The 20,099-nt window shown below is 38.8% G+C and overlaps 1 protein-coding gene across 1 annotated transcript in view; it reads left to right on the forward strand.

Annotated features, from left to right (window-relative positions):
* The window catches only part of COLEC10 (collectin subfamily member 10), a 77,103-nt gene that overhangs the window by 22,075 nt on the left and 34,929 nt on the right, over window positions 1–20,099 (forward strand). The window contains exon 2 of the mRNA XM_005689132.3: window positions 11,491–11,758. Within this exon, the coding sequence (XP_005689189.1) occupies window positions 11,611–11,758 (148 nt within the window). The 5' untranslated portion in view covers window positions 11,491–11,610. The remainder of the gene's footprint in view (window positions 1–11,490; window positions 11,759–20,099) is intronic.

The following is a 20,099-nucleotide window of genomic DNA, read 5'->3' on the forward strand; positions in this document are numbered from 1 at the left end:
GTTTCCTCTCCTTAAGGATCATTTGGAGAGGCACCATCATCTACATTGTTACATGTATCAGTAGTTTGTTCCTGACATTATTGATCCATTATATGCATACACTACTTGATGGACAAAATCTATCCACTGCTTGATGGACATTTGTCTTGTTTCCAATTTTTGATTATTATGAATAACACTGTTATGAACATTCATGTACAAGTATTAGTGTGGACATATATTTTAATTTCTGTTGGAAATCTGTCCAAGAGTTGAATTGCTAGCTTATATTTTAAGTTTACATTTAACTTTTAAAGAATCCGCCAAACTGTTTTCCAAAGTGACTGTACCATTTTAAATCCCTACCAGTAAAGAATGAGGGTTCCAGTTTATTACATCCTAGCCAACACTTAACTATCACTTGGTTTATTATTACGACTAGTCTAATCTGTGGCTAATGATATCTCATTGGAACTTAAGGAGTAATGACATTGGGCATCTTTCCATACCTATATTAGCTATTTACTGTCTTTGTAGAAATGTCAGTTCAGTTCAGTCACTCAGCTGTGTCTTACTCTTTGCGACCCCATGGTCTGCAGCACGCCAGGCTTCCCTCTCCATCACCATCTCCTAGAGTTTGCACAAACTCATGTCCATCGAGTCGGTGATGATGTTTGTTCAGCTATTTAGCTCATGCTTTTTTATTTAGTCAGTTGCATTTTATTATTCAGGTTTTTACAAGTCCTTTATTGAATATATGATTTGCAAATACTTTCTTCCAATCTGTGACTTGTCTATTGATTCTTAATGATGTCTATGTATGCTTAAGTACAAATGTTTTAAATTTGAAAGTAATACAATTATCAATTTTTTGTGGGCCATGGCTTTGGTGTAATATCTAAGAAATTTTTGCCTAACTCAAGGTCACAAAGATCTTATTTTATGTTTTCTTCTATAAGTTTTATAGTTTTGTCCCTTATATTGCAGTTTTTGATCCATTTTGAGTTAATTTTTGAGTACAATGTGAGATGCGGTTCTAAGTTCTTTTTGTGTAGCAATTCAATTTTCCCTGCAGCATCATTTGTTAAAAAATACTATCGCTTTCCTCACTGAATTGCCTTGGTACTTTGCTAACAATCAGTGTGAAGATTTATTTCTGTACTCATTAGTTGGTTACATTAATGTAAAAGTATGTTTTCACATACATTGCTCCGTATTAAGTCTGTCTGTGGCAGCAAAGTTGCTGGATTTGGGGGACTTCCTTTTACTGATAAATCTACGGTGCTCACAATCTTATATAGAGGAAAGATGGATTTGGCATCACACATGAAGGACTCGTACGTTCATTTTCTTATACAAAGCTATGACAGTTTTTCAAGAATAAATGTTTCTACACTTATTATCTGCTTTGGTCAAATTTTAGAACTATGAAATAGTTTATTTTTAATAATTTTGCTTAGTTTCATGCATGTTATGTGAAAAGCATGCTCTACTCTCTTCCTGTAGCCATATCCTCCCCAAGACTAATTTTTAGGGGAAAGAATATGCTCATTGAGTCTCATCTTAGGATACCTGCCTGAAAGAGTTGCTTGAAACTATATGATAAGGTAATCTTTGGAGTATCTGAGTCCATATGGCAGCTTGCATCTACGTATTTATGCTCTATTTCCTCCAGAATGTCGCCAAAATAGCAATAATGGAATACAGATAGTAATAATAATCTATTATGGTAAATACTACAGAAGAGAAGAAGCAATAGAAAAGTGACTACAGATAACACAGAGCAGTGAATGCAGAAAGGCTCAAATTAAGGACATACTACTGAAATCTCAGTAGATAAAGTCTAAAGAAATGCTTCTAAAATGAAAACAATATTCTGTACAAAGAGTAGACAATTTGAATGACATCAAGCTTCTTAATAGCAATACTGGAAGCTAGAAGAAAGTAGAATGATGTTTTTACATGTCATGGTGAAATTACTTCCAACCCAGAATTCTATACCCAGCCAAAATACAACATAATTTGGAGATAGAATTATTACATTTTCAGACATGCAGCATCTGAAAAGTGTATCTACAGCTTCATTCTTTTTCAGGAAAATACAACACAAGGTGAAGGATAAAACCAAGAAAAAAAAATGTGGATACAGGAAAAGAAGTGGTTCTTAGACAATGAAGAATAGTCCCCAAATGAAATCTCTACCTCAAGCCTAAATAACATTCAGTCCAGATGATACAAGTAACTTGAGGCATTTCTAAGAAAAGCAGAGGAAGAAGTATTTCTAATAAAAGTAGTGGAAACTAGTTGAACATTTTACACTTTACACAGAACTGACAAATCTCAAAGAATGAGTAGTTATTATAGGGTCAGTACATAGAAAGCCATGTGAAAGAAAACAACACCATTATTAAATAGTGTGAAAACAAAATTAGTTCAGGAAACAAAATGTCATCATACTGCACTATGTGATTCAGCTATGAATAATTGTTACAGTCATGATAACACACTGAATATTGTATTAAATGATAATATTAAATTATAAAAAGAAATAAATGAAACATATATGGAAGAAGATGCAGGACTAGGGATGAAAGAGAAAGAAATCTCCACTTTCCAATTAAATCAATTTAATTGAAAAAATAAAACTCAAGAATATCAGTATAAATTTTTTGCTTAAAAATAGAGAAGAGATAAAAGAAGAAGAAATGACTATAATTATGTCCTCACAGGAGCAAGAATAAAGAATAGGGCAGGAATAGCAAGAGGCTTGTGTTTTATCTCATAAACCTATTAAAACAATTTGACTTTTTAAAAAATATGCTTCTATAAATATGAGACTTAAAATATTTTTAAAAATTTATGAATGTCTGTTAGCATTTTGCTTTCTAAATATGTCATTTTGAAAGCCATTCTATTAACTTCTATTTTTTACAAACTTCAAACAATTAAATTAACTTACAAGAGAGAATTTTAAGCAAATAAGATGCTTATATGGGAATGGACAAAGACCAAACCAAGACCAGAGTTGAGTTATGTGAGCTGGTCAGGAAATTCCTTCAGGAGGTGAGGTTGTCATTTTGTTGTTCTCCTGTTTTAACTAGTAAAATGCTTCGGCCTTGGGATATGCTTGTTTCATATTCTGCTTTTCATTTCCCTCCAGACAGCATCTAAGCTGGATGCACAATAATTAAAATGCACAAGAACAGATGTTACACATTCTCTGTCAGGCACCAAGTAAATATATAGTATGTCATTCCTTCCCAGTAACTGGGAATGAATATCACAAGAATGGTATCTTAGTTTCCTAGGCCTGCTATAACAAGCTAACACAGAGTTGGTGTCTTAAAATAACACAAATTTATTATCTCACAAATATGAAGGTCAGAAGTATGAAACTGAGGCTCGGCAGGCCTGAGCTCCTTCTGAAGGCTCTAGGCGAACAGTGGTTCCTAGATTCTTTTGGTTTTAGGTAGCTCCAGGGGTTCCTGAGCTGGTGGCTGCATAGCTTCAACCTCTGCCTCTGTCCTCATGTGAACTTCTCCTTTTGTCCCTGTGTCTCCCCTGAGTGTCTCTTATAAAGACATTTGTTATTGGATTTAAGGACCACCCAGACAGTCCAGATAATTTGCTTCCCTGGTGGCTCAGACAGTAAAGAATCTGCCTGCAATGCAGGAGACCTGGGTTCCCTCCTTGGGTTGGAAAGATCCCTTGGAGAAGGAAATGGCAACCCACTCCAGAATTCTCGCCTGGAGAATTCCATGGACAGAGGAGCCTGGTGGGCTACAGTCTATGAGGTCGCAAAGAGTTGGACATGACTAACACAACACGTGGATAATCCAGATAATTCATCTTGAGGTCCTTAGCTTAATTACATCTGCAAAGCCCCTTTTGCCAACTAAGATCACATTCACAGGGTTGGGACATTGAAATGTGCACATATTTTTTATGGGGTCACCATTCACCATGAAAAATGAGTAGAAGAAAGGGAAGGGAGTGAAATACCACTTGTTATTCACTTTAGTGGTATGTCATTTTGGACAATAATAAATCTTAAACCTACAATTTCAAGTGCCTTGGGAAATGGAAGATGAAAAATTAAGGAAAATGTTGAATCACAGGACAATTTCATAAATGAGTCATTAATTCTTGTCTTTTTAGATTTATTATTGTGTGTGTGTATGCGTGTGTGTGTATGTGTGCGTGCACACACGTGCACACACACACACTTGGTCTTGTTCAACTCTTTGAGGCCCTGTGGACTATAGCTTGCCAGGCTCCTCTGTCCATGGAGTTTTCCAGACAAGAATATTGGAGTAAGTTGCCATGTCATCTTCCAGGAGATCTTTCTGACTCAAGGATTGAACTCGCATCCCTTGTTTCTCCTGCAGTGGTAGGTGGATTCTTTACCACTAGCTCCATCTAACCTCTTCTAATTTTATATGAACTGAAAACTTGATTGATTTATTATTTATTTCAGAATTATGTTTTAAAGAAAAGGCAGAGTTGACTTGTACTTCAACTTCTGACTTAATTTTCTAAATCATGGAGAATTACTTCTTATATCTCAATATTTTTCAAGCAAGCAACAGATATTTTTCACGAGAAATACGTTTAATATCATCTGATGACTTCCTTTCATTTATTCAATCCTTTCTCCCCTTTTAAAATTTCTGTCATTCATTCATTCCATATTTACTGGGTTATCGGGGAACCTGCACAAAATTTTTAAACAATAGTGACAGGCTCACAACTTTCAATGTGGTTGAAATGGGCTCACAAATGTGGTTTCATTAGTACCTTCTTTACATTATTTTTTTTCTTCATTGACAGATTTCATAGTAAATTATTCTAGATTCCATTTCTCACTCATCACACCATTTAATTTTTAACAGCACTCTGCTTTAAGCACTGTTTAAAACTCTTAAGGAGAACTAATACAGCATGTTTTTAGATGCTGAGGGTAAGTAAGCAGGAGAATTATATGTCAATAAAGTTGTGTTATTATAGTTTTCTTATGATTGTGACTTTTCAATAATGACTTTCCCAGTGGTCATAGGACTCCTTGTCATTCCTTTTCTCTCATCTTGATGAAATCTCTCTACCAAGTGATCTCTTTCATTCATAAGGTGCTATTTATAAATTATTGACCTCTAAATCCCATGGGTTATCTCAGCCTTCATCTTATGCTTCCATGCATTCATTGGGACCAATTATACACCTAGACTTTCTTGTCCTTTGGCTTCCTTGACATTTTGCTCCCTCTGTGATCTATTTGCTAACCCTCATTTCACCTTCTGAACCCCTGAACTTAGAATCTCTTGGCATTCATACTCTTGAACTTCTTTTCTCACTTAAAATTCCACTTTTATCTATAATCTCCATTCTTTTCACTCTCCAATTGAAATGTCAAATTCTAGACTTTCTCCTGGAATCATAACCTGCATTCCAAAATGCCTGCCTTGTGATCTCCATCCTGTTATTTCCCTGACCTTTAAACTTACCCACCCTCATTATTTTCCTTTCAGAATTATTTTTTCCATAACCAGGCTTTCTTAGTGGCAATAGTGTTTTTCTTGTCATCCAGATTAAAACTGAAAAGTGTTTTTTAAGATCACATTTCTTGGTAAATCATAGCTAAAAGTAGAGCAGTCCTCTCTAGTCTATGAAAGTCCTCTTCTTTGAATATCCATCTATTTATAATCTCCCATATTTATCAGTGAGGGGAAAAGGGAACTATAATTTCCAAGCCAGATTAGAAAGAAATCAATCTGGAGACCATAGTCTCCATGAGAAAGAACAGAACAATGTGATGCCAATATATGAATTATTTTTAAAAAATTTCTCTTTGCCTCTTATTCTCACCATTCAGTGAGTTACCAAGTCAAGTACATTCATCTTCTATAAGATCAAAAAGAATAAGAACACAGTTTGAGCTTTAAAGATGTTTATCACAATATTATAATGTTAGAAAGTTTCAATTCCCAACAATAGGGCATTGATTGACTAAATCACATTTTATATATAGGATGTGTGATGAATAATTGGAAATAATTCAAATTTTGATATGATAGTCTATTCATAAATATGGAAAGATATGCACTGGTGAGTTTAAAAAAAAATGTTGGAAAGAAGCAGGAATAGGGCATTCAAGGAAAAATACTAAGGACTATTGCTTTAAACGGTTACCAGTGGATCTCTGTATATAGATGTAATGAATGCATTTTCATTGTGTGCCAGGCAGTACTTAAAAAAGAAATGAAATAAGTGAAATAGATTTAGAATAGTCTAAATAGCTTAAAGAACACCTATTTTCAAAGAATCATAGAATTCAGAAAGTACATTAAATATCAAGTCCCCACTCACTTTATATGTCTTGAGGCAACTGCAGTTGAGTGATTTTCTCTGTGTCATACATCTGGATGTGACAGATGTGAAATTTGAGGCTTCTAACGTCATTCTATTAATTCCATTTTCCTATCACAGTTAACTTGACAAATGCATCCACTTTGGACATTTTAAGCATGTATGAAAATGAATGCACTTTCAAATCTTGAGAATATTCAGCTTTATGGAATGAAAATAGCATTTTAAAGCAAGAATTTTTAGACATAATTTGTATTTGAACTTCTTTTGTACCCTTTTCAATGGGGACTATTAGGATTCTCCAGAGAAATAGAACCAACAGGATATATCTTTATCTATCTATGTCTTCTCTGTATCTTTGTGTTTATATCTATATCTGTCTGTATATATCTGTATTGTTGTTGTTTTAGTTGCTAAGTCCAACTCTTTGTGACCCCATGGACTGTAGCCTGCCAAGCTCCTCTGTACATGGAATTTCTCCAAACCATTTCCTCCTTCAGGGGCTCTTCCCAACACAGGGACTGAACCCATGTCTCCTGCTTGGCAGATGGATTCTTTACCATTGAGCCACCTGGGAAGCCCCTATACATCAGTTCAGTTCAGTCACTCAGTCATGTCTGACCCTTTGCAACCCCATGGACTGCAGCACACCAGGCCTCCCTGTCATCACCAACTCCCAGAGTTTACTCAAACGCATGTCCATTGAGTCAGTGATGCCATCTAACCATCTCATCCTCTGTCATCCCCTTCTCCAGCCTTCAAACTTTCTGAGCATCAGGTTCTTTTCAAATGAGTCAGTTCTTCTCATCAAGTGGCCAAAGTATTGGAGTTTTGGCTTCAGCATCAGTCCTTCCAATGAATATTCAGGGCTGATTTCCTTTAGGATGGGCTGGTTGGATCTTCTTGCCGTCCAAAGGACTCCCAAGAGTCTTCTCCAACACCACAATTCAAAAACATCAATTCTTCAGCGCTCAACTTTCTTTATAGTCCAACTCTCACATTCATAAATGACTACTGGAAAAACCATAGCCTTGACTAGATGGACCTTTGTTGGCAAAGTAATGTCTCTGCTTTCTAATATGCTGTCTAGGTTGGTCATAACTTTTCTTCCAAGGAGCAAGCATCTTTTCATTTCATGAATGTAGTCACCATCTGCAATGGAGCCCCGCCCCAAAAAAGTCTCTGTTTCCCCATCTATTTCCCATGAAGTGATGGGACCAGATGCCATGATCTTTGTTTTCTGAATGTTGAGTTTTAAGACAACTTTTTCAGTCTCCTTTTTCACTTTCATCAAGAGGCTCTTTAGTTCTTCTTCACTTTCTGCCATAAGGGTGGTGTTATCTGCATATCTGAGGTTATTGATATTTCTCCTGACATTCTTGATTCCAGCTTGTGCTTCATCCAGTCCAGCATTTCTCATGATGTATTCTGCTTAGAAGTGAAATAAGCAGGATGACAATATACAGCCTTGACATACTCCTTTCTCTATTTGGAACCAGTCTGTTGTTCCATGTCCAGTTCTAACTGTTGCTTCCTGACCTGCATACAGATTTCTCAGGAGGCAGGTTAGGTGGTCTGGTATGCCCATCTCTTTCAGAATTTTCCACAGTTTATTGTGATCCACATAGTCAAAGGATTTGTCATAGTCAATAAAGCAGAAGTAGATGGTTTTCTGGAACTCTCTTGCTTTTTTGATGTTCCAACGGATGTTGGCAATTTAATCTCTGGTTCCTTTGCTTTTTCTGAAACCAGCTTGAAAATCTGGAAGTTCACAGTTCACATACCGTAGAAGCCTGGCTTGGAGAATTTTGAGCATTATTTTACTAGTGTGTGAGATGAGCGTAATTGTGCGGTAGTTTGAGTGTTCTTTAGCATTGCCTTTCTTTGGGATTGGAATGAAAACTGACCTTTTCTAGATCTGTGGACACTGCTGAGTTTTCCGGATTTGCTGGCATATTGAGTGCGGCACTTTCACAGCATCATCTTTCAGGATTTGAAATAGCTCAACTGGATTTGCATCACCTCCACTAGCTTTGTTCATAGTGATGCTTTCTAAGGCCCACTTGACTTCACATTCCAGGATGTCTGGCTCTAGGTGAGTGATCACACCATCGTGATTATCTTGGTCGTGAAGATCTTTTTTGTACAGTTCTTCTGTGTATTCTTGCCACCTCTTCTTAGTATCTTCTGCTTCTGTTAGTCCAGACCATTTCTTTCCTTTATTGAGACCATTTTTGCACGGAATGTTCCCTTGGTATCTCTAATTTTCTTGAAGAAATCTCTAGTCTTTCCCATTCTATTGTTTTCCTCTATTTCTTTGCATTGATCACTGAGGAAGGCTTTCTTGTCTCTCCTTGCTATTCTTTGGAACTCTGCATTCAAATGGGTATATCTTTCCTTTTCTCCTTTGCCTTTAGCTTCTCTTCTTTTCACAGCTATTTGTAAGGCCTCCTCAGACAAGTATTTTGCTGTTTTGCATTTCTTTTCCTTGGGGATGGTCTTGATCCCTGTCTCCTGTACAATGTCACGAACCTCCATCCATAGTTCTTCAGGCACTCTATCAGATCTAATCCCTTGAATCTATTTCTCACCTCCACTGTATAATCATAGGGATTGATTTAGGTCATACCTGAATGGTCTAGTGGTTTTCCCTACTTTCTTCAATTTAAGTCTGAATTTGGCAATGAGGAGTTCATGATCTGAGCCACAGTCTGCTCCCGGTCTTGTTTTTGCTGACTGAATAGAGCTTCTCCATCTTTGGCTGCAAAGAATATAATCAATCTGATTTCGGTATTGACCATCTGGTGATGTCCTTTGTAGTCTTCTATTGTGTTGTTGGAAGAGGGCGTTTGCTATGACCAATACGTTTTCTTGGCAAAACTCTATGAGACTTTGCCCTGCTTCATTCTGTACATTCTTCAGCGTATACCTCTGTATATGCCTATATCTATAGATATGCATATCTATACCTCAAGAAAGAGATCTATTAGATGAAACTGGCTTACATGATTGTGAAGGATGTGAAGTCTCATGATCTGCCTGGAGACCCGGGAAAGCTAGTGGCATAGGTTCAGGCTAAGCCCAAAGACCTTAAGAATTGAGGAAGACAATCATATAAATACCTGTCCCAGTCCAAAGGCCCTGGAATCAGCATAAATGATGCTGTAAGTTCTAGCCCAAGTGTAGGCCAACACCCGTCCCAGTTCTGGCACTCAGGCAGAGAGCAGATTCTTCCTTTCCCTGTCTTTTTGTTGTACTCAGGCACTCAAAGAATTGGATGAGAGCCCCTTTTTGGGGGAGGCCAAACTGCTTTACTCAGTCTACCAGTTCAAATGCTAAGCTCACCTGGAAACATTCTCACAGACATGCCCACAAAATGTATAGCCAAGGGTCTGGCCCCCATGATCCAGTCGACTCCTAAAAGCAACCATCACAGAGACCTTGGGAAAACTGCTTAACTTTTCTGAGCTGCAAAACAAGGGAGTTACTATCTATTCCACAGGGCTATCTTCAGGTTTAAAGAAAATAAGCAAGTTAAGAGACCAAGGCTATCTTTGCACATAATGACTATTCAAACAATGCCAGTTCCTTTCCCTCCATTTCCTTGTATGACTTATGAAAAGATAAGTCTAGTCATACTACTAGTATTTTGTTATGCGTTGAATTGAGTCTCCTCAGGCCAAAAAAAAAAAAATCCTATGTTGAAGTCTTACCCCCAAGATCTCATACTGTAGTGCCTTGAGGCACTACCAGGGGCTCTGAGAGAGCCTGCATCTGATCCTCTCTTGGTGTCTTCAGAAGATACATGCTTTGCCAATGCCTTGAACTCAGATTTCTAGCCTCCAGAATTGTTGTTTAGTTGCTCAGTTGTATCTGATTCTTTGTGACCGTATGGACTGCAACCCATCAGGCTCCTATGTCCATCAGATTTCCCAGGCAAGAATACTGGAGTGGGTTGCCATTTCCTTCTTTTAATAAAATTGTCATGTTGCACACTCATGCATTTTTATGTACTATGATTTGGCAACCCTTAACATATCATTGCTTAGAAGGCTATGGCATCCCACTCTAGTACTCTTGCCTGGAAAATCCCATGGACAGAGGAGCCTGGTAGGCTGCAATCCATGGGGTTGCTAGGAGTTGGACACCTGAGCGACTTCACTTTCACTTTTCACTTTCATGCATTGGAGAAGGAATTGGCAACCCACTCCACTATTCTTGCCTGGAGAATCCCAGGGACAGGGGAACCTGGTGGGCTGCCGGCTGTGGGGTCGCACAGAGTCGGACACAACTGAAGTGACTTAGCAGCAGCAGCAACATATCATTGACTCAGTGGTAAAGAATCTGCCTGCCAATGCAGGAGACACAAGTTTGATCCCTGAGTCAGGAAGATCCCCTGGAGAAGGAAATGGCAACTCACCCCAGTATTCTTTCCTGGGAAATCCCATGGACAGAGGATCCTGGAGGACTACAGTCCATGGGGTTACAGAAGAGTCAAACATGACTTAGCTACTAAGCAACAACAATATATCATTAGGCAATTGATGTCCCTTCCCCCTTTGGCCACATCTTTTAAACAAAGCTTTGTCCACATTTCACAGTATTTCTTTAAGACAGTGTACCAGAAGGCCAGTTACTAGAGCAAAGGCTATATATATTTTTAACATTCTTGATACTTCTTGCCTAATTGCCTTGCAGTAAGTGGTGTTCTTTCCTTTGGGGTTTAACCCCAAGACAATTCTCTGTAGCAAGAGAAGGAAATAAGCTTATGGAGAGCAGTAAGTGTATTAGTGTTCAACTGCCACCAGAAGCAGGTAATGAATATTTCCTTGTTAAAAATCTCAAAGCCATGCACAATGATTATATAATATGTAGGTAATTCACAAAATCTCTGGCTCAGTCTTTCTGGAACCCCAACATTTAAGTGCAATGTGGGCATTAAATTATCCATTCATGTACTGAGCCAAAGGTGTATCTGTTCTATTCTCTGGAGTGTTTCTACTGACCTGCACACTTGAGTGTTTAGTTCAGAGATAATTTTCAATAAACTCTTGTCACTTGAAAGTAAACAGTCTGGAAAATGTACAGCTCATTTGGAACACTGAGAAAATAAACAACCTAAGATATGCTTCCTTCCTGTCTTTACAGCCCTTTTTGGAATGTGTGTTCCAGATATTTCCCTTTCTTCCCCAAAGAAGAAGTTTTCATTAAAAATCGAACTGTTTATTTGGCACTTTGGGGCAGCCCTTTTTTGAGGAAACCGCAGCAATGGGTGGCTTTGGAGCCCGAGTTCGAAGAAACCAGTGCATTCTCCTGGTGCTCTTTCTTTTGCAAATTCAGAGTCTGGGTCTGGACCTCGACAGTCGTCCTACGACTGAAGTCTGTGCCACACACACCATTTCACCAGGACCCAAAGGTGAGGAAAGAAAAAAAGTGAAAATTTCCCATCTAATACGTAAGCTCTCTTACTTCCTCGCTCAGTGCCACTCTAGCTCCCACTTTCTCTACTCTCCCCCCTAGAGTTCTACTTTTCTTCAATTTTAGGAAAATCAATGTCCTGGTACTTCCCTGATGTTAAGTAAGAGAACCTGGGGAGGGAGTGGAAGCCGGGATGTGATAGAATTCACCTGGGACAGGGCGCTATTCCGCCTTCCATGCAGCTCCCGGGGGGATACACAGACGCAACGTTGACTGTCAGGATTCCTTTTGTTAATAACATCTCTATTCTTGGACTGTTTTTACTCCAACTGTTTTCTCATACTGATTCTGGTAAAGCTACTAGACAAAAGCTCAGTAAACTTTAATTCTTTCATACATTTCATAAATTAATGGACTTCTGGGTTCCAATGAAGGGGGGTCCATCAAGAATTGGAGGTGGCAGTAAGAAAAAAAAATGCCAAAAAAGGAAAATGGCACTGTCATCTCAGCATATTGTTTTTATTTCTTCCATGTCTTTTAAACTTGTGCCCCCTATTAATCATATTTTTCTACAGTCATAAAGTGTGTGGTCCATTTTGAGCGGTGTTGGATAACAGAAAAAATTGCTTTAGTGAGACATGGACCAGGCTAAAAATTTCTGTTTCATTTCTTTCTAGCTACATGCTCTTTAACAAAAGGTTTAACTCTCTGAACCTAGGCTCTTTCATATTAGGGGTGGGGGAAAGTGTTATCATCCTCTCCATTCACCACTGGGAAAATGATTAAATAAAGTAATATTTGCAAAAAATATTTAATGTCTGGAACATAGTAGTTGCATAACAAACATCAGACATGTTTCCCCTTTTTCTTGTAGCCTGCTTTTTCCAAATAGCATTTATTGTAAATGTTGAAAGATCAGTAAGTTTATAATTATACTTCTATGTTCTTCAAAACCAAATAACCCCCTCCAAAAAAAATAAATAAATAAAAATAAAACAAATACAGGATTGGAGGTGGTATAGAAATAAGCATTTCTTTATTTGCAAGTGGAGACTTTAGGGCTAAGAGCCTTCAGCAGAAGGATGATAGAATATTGGATTTTTTTTTTTTTTCAAGTAGGGCCAAGGTCCAAATGCACTTCAAGCAACTGGTTGATTAAAAAAATGCTCCTGTTTTCTTGGTTTCAGCTCTGACCCTTTTGTTCTGGAAGTGGTCACTGCAGTACAGATCGGTGCTCCTTCATTAGTAATTCATGCTGTTTCTCCAGGCTAGAGGGTGGAAGAATTGCAGCTGCTTAAAATTTTAAGTTGGAAAAAAGGTCTTAAACACACACACACAACAGAAAAACATTGCCCTGTGCTTGTCAGTGATTTAAATGTGTATTGCTTAAAATGCATTTTTCTTAATCAGTGAGTTAACTTCCTCCTAAGATTGCAATCTAAGTTTTAACCTTTGATACCATAAAATAAATGCAAGGAAGAACAATGAGACCTTGGGGCTTCCAAATAATTTCTTGGGTGAATAAATGAATAATGCCAGGGTCAATGTTTAGAAAAGAAAGTTTCAGTCAGAAACAAAGTATTAACTTAAAACCATTACTGGACTTTTCACAGAATAGAGGAAACTGTATGATTCTAGGGTGTTCATGGAAAATGCTAAAAAATTAAAATTTTGCTGTCCCTTCAAAGGAAGAATCCATTTGAGAATAGAACTGTTAAGCAGTTTTCCTTACAGAGAAACTGCAACTTTCAAACTGGAGGAAGAATGGACAAAGTATTGTCAAAATAATGTCTAAAAGACAGTGTACTCCAATTCAATGATTCTAGTCATTTCAACTCAGCCAACATATACTGAATGTGCTAAGCACTATTTTATGTACAAGAGATGCATATATATATATATATATATATGCTTTCCTGATGCCTCAGATGGTAAAGAATCTGCCTGCAATGCAGGAGACCTGGGTTCAATTCCTGGGTTGGGAGGATCCCTTGGAGAAGGGCATGGCAACTCACTCCAGTTGAATTCCATGGACAGAGGAGCCTAGTGGGCTACAGTCCATGGGACTGCAAATAGTCAGACACAGCTGAGCAGCTAACACTTTTACATTTTTCATATATATATATATATACACATATATATATCAGTGTCATGAGCAATGAAACGGTAAATAATTTAGGAGGGAAAGCAGAGAGCAATTAATACGTGTTGAATACCAGCATAGTGTCCACATGAATTTTCCAACTCTCATTTTTTAATTTAACACAAAACTTTTCCCTTCCCATTAGCAACTCTCTTAAGATTCCAAACAGTGGAAACCCCTTTAACTCTCTTCCTGAGTGTGTGTAGAAATTATGAGATGATTACAAGTAAGAATGTGACAAAAGGAAGAAGTGAGTGCTCCCAGGGAAGAAAGACTTGGAAAGGACCCCTTAAGAACCCTGGATTCCAGAACTAAGTCTGTTATGGACTTGGTACAATTTCTTCCCCTAGAGCCCAGGGACCTGGCATCAAATGGATTCCACGTTTCTTATTAAAGTGACTCCAACATTCTGGAGCATACTGAATACCTACTAAGTCCCAGACATCAGTGAAGTGAAGTTGCTCAGTCGTGTCCGACTCTTGGCAGCCTACCAGGCCCCTCTGTCCATGGGATTTTCCATGCAAGAGTACTGGAGTGGGGTGCCATTGCCTTCTGCAGGGCATCTTCCCGACCCAGAGATTGAACCCGGGTTTGCTGCATAGTAGGCAGACGCTTTACCATCTGAGCCACCAGGGAACCCAGGCATCACGTACAATGCTAAAGGCTTCAAGCTAAGGAAAAACCTTGTACCTACATTTCAAACTGGTGTTAGATTAAAAACTCTTGGGGTCAGGACCCACGTAACTCATTTTTTCTTTGCAAATTGCCTCTATGTGCACAACACGTATAGCATCAAGAGCCTATTCATCACTGCCCTCCCTCTGCTCTGTGCCCTGTGCTAGACATTGTGGATACCCCAAAACACAAAAATGATTTTTGTCTTTCCTCAAGATATAGACTGGCATCCACCCTACCTCATCCTCTTATGAACATGATGATGGCCCTCCCCACCCCTGAATAAGGCAGATTTATATATTTATCTCTACAAAATGATAAAAAGAAAGTTTGATGGCTAAGTAAACATTTTAAAGAACTAGATTATTGCTCTTGTTCAAAATATTTTTCCTAAAAGCAAGCTGGTCTATGTTTTTCTTCATGGCTAATCATCTCAATACCATATTTATCAGCACTGTGCTCAGAAACTTCTAAATACTCTGAGAACCAGACAATAAAAGGAACTTTCCCTAGATTAATTTAGGAGACTTGGAATTAAAGAAAAATATATAGAATGGCAAACAGGAAATTGTTAATGCTAATCTGTCATATAGTATGTTGTTTAACACAGAGACACCATTTTTTCTTGCACTATTTCACAAACTTGACTTAGTGGAAAACATTGGATTGTACCTGCTTGATCTTCATTCAGGATGGTATCACATCTGTCTATACTTTAGTTTCTTTATTTGCAAAATGAGCTTCATGGCAGACATGTTTTAAGAATAACATCAGATAATCAGTGTGATTAAACTGTATCGGCATCATGAATAAATACTTAACAAATTCTGTTTTTTTTTTTTTTCCCTCTTCTTCCTATTCAGCTAAGTCCATTGAACAGCAGTTTTGAGAATGAGTATTTCTCTAGTCATCAAAAATTATTTGTTGAAAGCCATTTTTATTTTTCTTTCTGCACCTTAAATTTATTATTTTATGCTGCTTAGTAGAAAAACATTCTTTTTTCCCCCAACGTTGGTGGTTTCCTTAAACAATTTATGTGAAATTCTGACCTCTAGTGGTTTTACTTCAAAACAGCAATGACAAGAAATTTTAATAAGAAATGTTAAAAAAAGAAACGTAACACCACTAAGAAATATTTGGGTGATAAGTAAGTCCTGACTGACTCTTTTTGACGCCATGGACTGTAGCATGCCAGGCTTCCTTGTCCTTCACTATCTTTTTTAATTTTTACAGTTGTCCTGTGTGCCTGTGTTTAGTCGCTCAGCCATGTCCAACTCTTGCGACCCCATAGACTGTAGCTGCCAGGCTCCTCTGTCCATGGATTCTCCAGGCAAGAATACTGGAGTGAGTTGCCATTTCCTTCTCCAGGGGATCTTCCCAACCCAGGAATCGAACCTGGGTCTCCTGTATTGCAGGCTGATTCTTTACTGACTGAGCTATGAGGGAAGCCCTATAATTGCCCTATGTGGTAGCAATTATTTTAAACCTAAGGATAAGGAAATACTCTCAATGAGGTCAAGTGGAGTTTCCAAGGTCTTCCACTTAGATGTTATAGTCATGCAATTTGAGCTTGACCCCTGACCTTCTGATATGGGTCCATGGTCATTCTGTGACGTCTACTTGTTTCTATTAGAATAATGTTTGAAAATACAGCCCACTGACCCCTTTTTGATAAGAAATGAATAGGACACTGCCTCAGAACATGGAGTTTATACAACCTCACAGGCCAGCATTGTACTGTACTGCATGCTCAGTGTGATGACTCGCCTCTCTGATAATGAACTCCATCACTTCATTTGTCTGTTTAGAAATGATATTTGGAATGGTATTTTACCCTACTGCTTATTTTGGCTTTTAGCTTAGGAGGCTTTTCTTTCAATGACATTTGTGTGTATGTGTGTCTATGTGGACTCAGAGGTCCTTTGAGATCCATCTGGCTTCTCCCAACTTCTCCCACCTCAAACTACTTGCCCACTTGTTTGCTGCAGCCTTCCTTGCTTTGTCTCTCATTCCCAACCCAGGATCTTTGCACTGATGTTCCTTTTGTCTGACCCAAACTTGCCCCAAATCTTCCCAAGGAGAGTTCCTTCTCATTTTCAGTTTTAGCTCCAGTGCCATCTGCGCAGTAGGGCCCTGCCTGAAGACCCCTCCACTCTCTGCCATAGTTTCCAAGACATTTTATTATTTTCACAGACTGATTGCTATTTATATACATACTATCAGTCCTACAATGCAAGTTTCATGAATGCAGAGACCCTAGAAGAATTCCTGACACACAGTGATGGCTCAATAAATAATTTTGATGCAATTGTTTTGTAGTGGCTAAGTCGTGTTCAGCTCATTTGCAACCCTTTGAACTGTAGCCTGTCAGGCTCCTCTGTCCATGGGATTTCCCAGTCAATAATTTTGGAGTGGGTTGCCGTTTCCTACTCCAGAGGATCTTCCCGATCCAGGGATTGAACCTGAGCCGCTTGTGTGTCTCCTGCATTGGCAGGCAGATTCTTTACCACTGAGTCACTGGGGCTTCCCTTTTGACCCAATGAATGAACCCAAATTTTCCAAGATCCCCTGACAGTTCCTTGTAAATACTTTCCAGAGATATTCTGCAGATACCCCCATAAGTTGTGCAATGCTTAAAAAAAACAAAAAACAAAAAAAACTGCTCTTGGAAGGCGCTGTCATTTCACCCCTTCAGTGCTTAAAGAACTTTCCCACCAGTGGCCACTGTAAGCACAGCAGTGCGCAGCTCCCCTGGTGCCCCTGTGTTGGCCTGGCCTGACCACTAACTCAGTGACACTTCACTCGGTAAGGAAGGCTTCCCTTTGCTTCTGAGAACACTGCAACTTTACAAGTAATGATCATCACTCCACACTTGTGGCCTGTGATGAACTCATGCAGCCAAGAAAGGCTCTCTCCTCTTCAGTCTGACTGTAATGGCCATCTCAGTCCCTGTGGCAATAGTAATACTAGCGTACATTGAGCAGATGCCACTGGCCAGGCGCTGCTTGAATGCTTTCCAGCCATTTTTAAGTTAAACTCTTTCAATAGACTTTGAGAGAGGAGACACAATTCTCATTTGAGAGATGAAGAAACTGAGATTCAAAACTATTAAGTCACTAGCCTAAGGTCACACAGTTGGAAGGTGGTGGGTTGGAACTCAATTCAATCCCAATTGGACTCCACGCTCCAGTCATAGGGCTAAACCATCTAATCAGCTGGAGGGGTCCCAACCGACATCAGAGGATTTTAGAGGGCAGGATGAAATAGCTATTATACTTAAGTTTTGGCTTAAAAATCCTATCCATCCCTATGGAACCCATGCGTGGGTGGACAAGAGAACTAATCTTTGAGTGCCAGACACTACAAGATCACATGGCTTTGCCAGTATGTAAACCTCTTTCTTTGGGATAATTTCTTTCTCAGCAAACCCCTTACCTCTAGGATTTGGACTTCATCTGGCCAATCACTATTTTTCTGAACATGGCCCTGGATCCCAGCAATTGACACACGAGTTATTTTTCTAGAATGTTTTCAGTTTCCAAACAGATGGCCAGTATGCCCAGCAGTATCTGGGTCACTTTCACACTCTGATTGGAAGTGTAACTACCTTTTAAAGTAACTGTACCTTTTAAAGTAATTCCAGATTACTTAATTTAATCCCTGTTATTTTCACATTTGTGAAAACTGAAGCCCAGAGACATAAAATAACTTGTTCTAAGTCACACAGTTGCTCATTGATGGCAGAGCTAACAGTCATCTTCCAGATTCCCAACCAGTAAACATTGTTCCATTTCACCATGTTATATCATTGTCCTCACGTTTTGTCATCCTCATTAGGCATGAAATGATCCTTTCCTTGGAGTTATAAATTAACATTAGAAAAGGAGGTCAATGTATAAACATGGTACAGAATTGTTTTAGCTCGGTCACCTTGATACAGATTAAACTGCTGAGTTCTTTCTGGTGACTTTATCAGATAGGTTAAGCAAGTAGGTATTTTCCTAAAACCTTTATATTAATTATATTAATTCACTAGAGTCTTTCATTAAGAGTGTTAATATGTATGCTATGCATGAGGACGGACCAAAATTTTAAGTGGCTTGGCTATTTCAACTTTATATTCCAGTATATGGGTGTTCTGAACCATTCTTTCCCCTCTCCTTTTCCCTTTGAATAGATGTCAAGAAAAGAGTTCAAGGTTAGGTCAGGACAGGAAGAATAAAACTTTAGTCAATCAAAGTGTGGACGAAGATGAGTCAGTAGGTAATGACAAAAAAAAATTGTTTCATTTAATAAAGTTTTATGCATGACCTATGCCATTTTTTCCTACAACTTGCCTACATAATAATTTGGCTATATATCAATCATTCCTAGGGACTGTAGTAATAGAAACTCACATGTTGATAAAGATCATGCACTTTGAAGATAGAATATATGGTTTTTGAATTTGACCTCTGTCACTTTCGTATCTGGAGTTCCCTGGTGACTCAGTGGTAAAGAACCTGCCTGCCAATGCAGGACAGATTTGATTACTGGGTCAGGAAAAGCCCCTGGAGAAAGAAATGACAACCCACTCCAGTATTCTTGCCTGGGAAATTGCATGGACAGAGGAGCCTGGCAGGCTACAGTCCATGGGGTGGCAAACAACAGCAAACAACATTCATCAGCCTCGGTGTCCCTGTTTTCTAAATGGAGATAATTATATTGCCAATCTCAAATTCTTAATCTGAAAATTAAGACATGTTTAGCATAGACCTTAGCTATCATTTTTTTTTTCATGAACTTCCACAGCTCAACATTCAGAAAACTAAGATCATGGCACCTGGTCCCATCACTTCATGGGAAATAGATGGGGAAACAGTGGAAACAGTGGCAGACTTTATTTTGAGGGGCTCCAAAATTACTGCAGATGGTGACTGCAGCCATGAAATCAAAAGACGCTTACTCCTTGGAAGGAAAGTTATGACCAACCTAGACAGCATATTAAAAAGCAGAGACATTACTTTGCCAACAAAGGTCCATATAGTCAAAACTATGGTTTTTCCAGTAGTCATGTATGGATGTGAGAGTTGGACTATAAAGAAAGCTGAATGCTGAAGAATTGATGGTTTTGAACTGTGGTGTTGGAGAAGACCCTTGAGAGTCCCTTGGACTGATTGCAAGGAGATCCAACCAGTCCATCCTAAAGGAGATCAGTCCTGGGTGTTCATTGTTGGGACTGATGCTGAAGCCGAAACTCCAATACTTTGGCCACCTGATGCAAAGAACTGACTCACTTGAAGAGACCCTGATGCTGGGAAAGATTGAAAGCTGAAGGAGAAGGGGACAACAGAGGATGAGATGGTTGGATGGCAACACCGACTCAATGGACATGAGTTTGAGTAAACTCCAGGAGCTGGTGATGGACAGGAAGGCCTGGCATGCTGCAGTTCATGGGGTCCCAAAGAGTCAGACACAACTGAGTGACTGAACTGAACTGAACTGAACCGAACCACTGCTGTTACTAGTCACCATAAGCCTC

This window comes from Capra hircus, chromosome 14 (assembly GCF_001704415.2).
Source record: "Capra hircus breed San Clemente chromosome 14, ASM170441v1, whole genome shotgun sequence".
NCBI lineage: Eukaryota > Metazoa > Chordata > Mammalia > Artiodactyla > Bovidae > Capra > Capra hircus.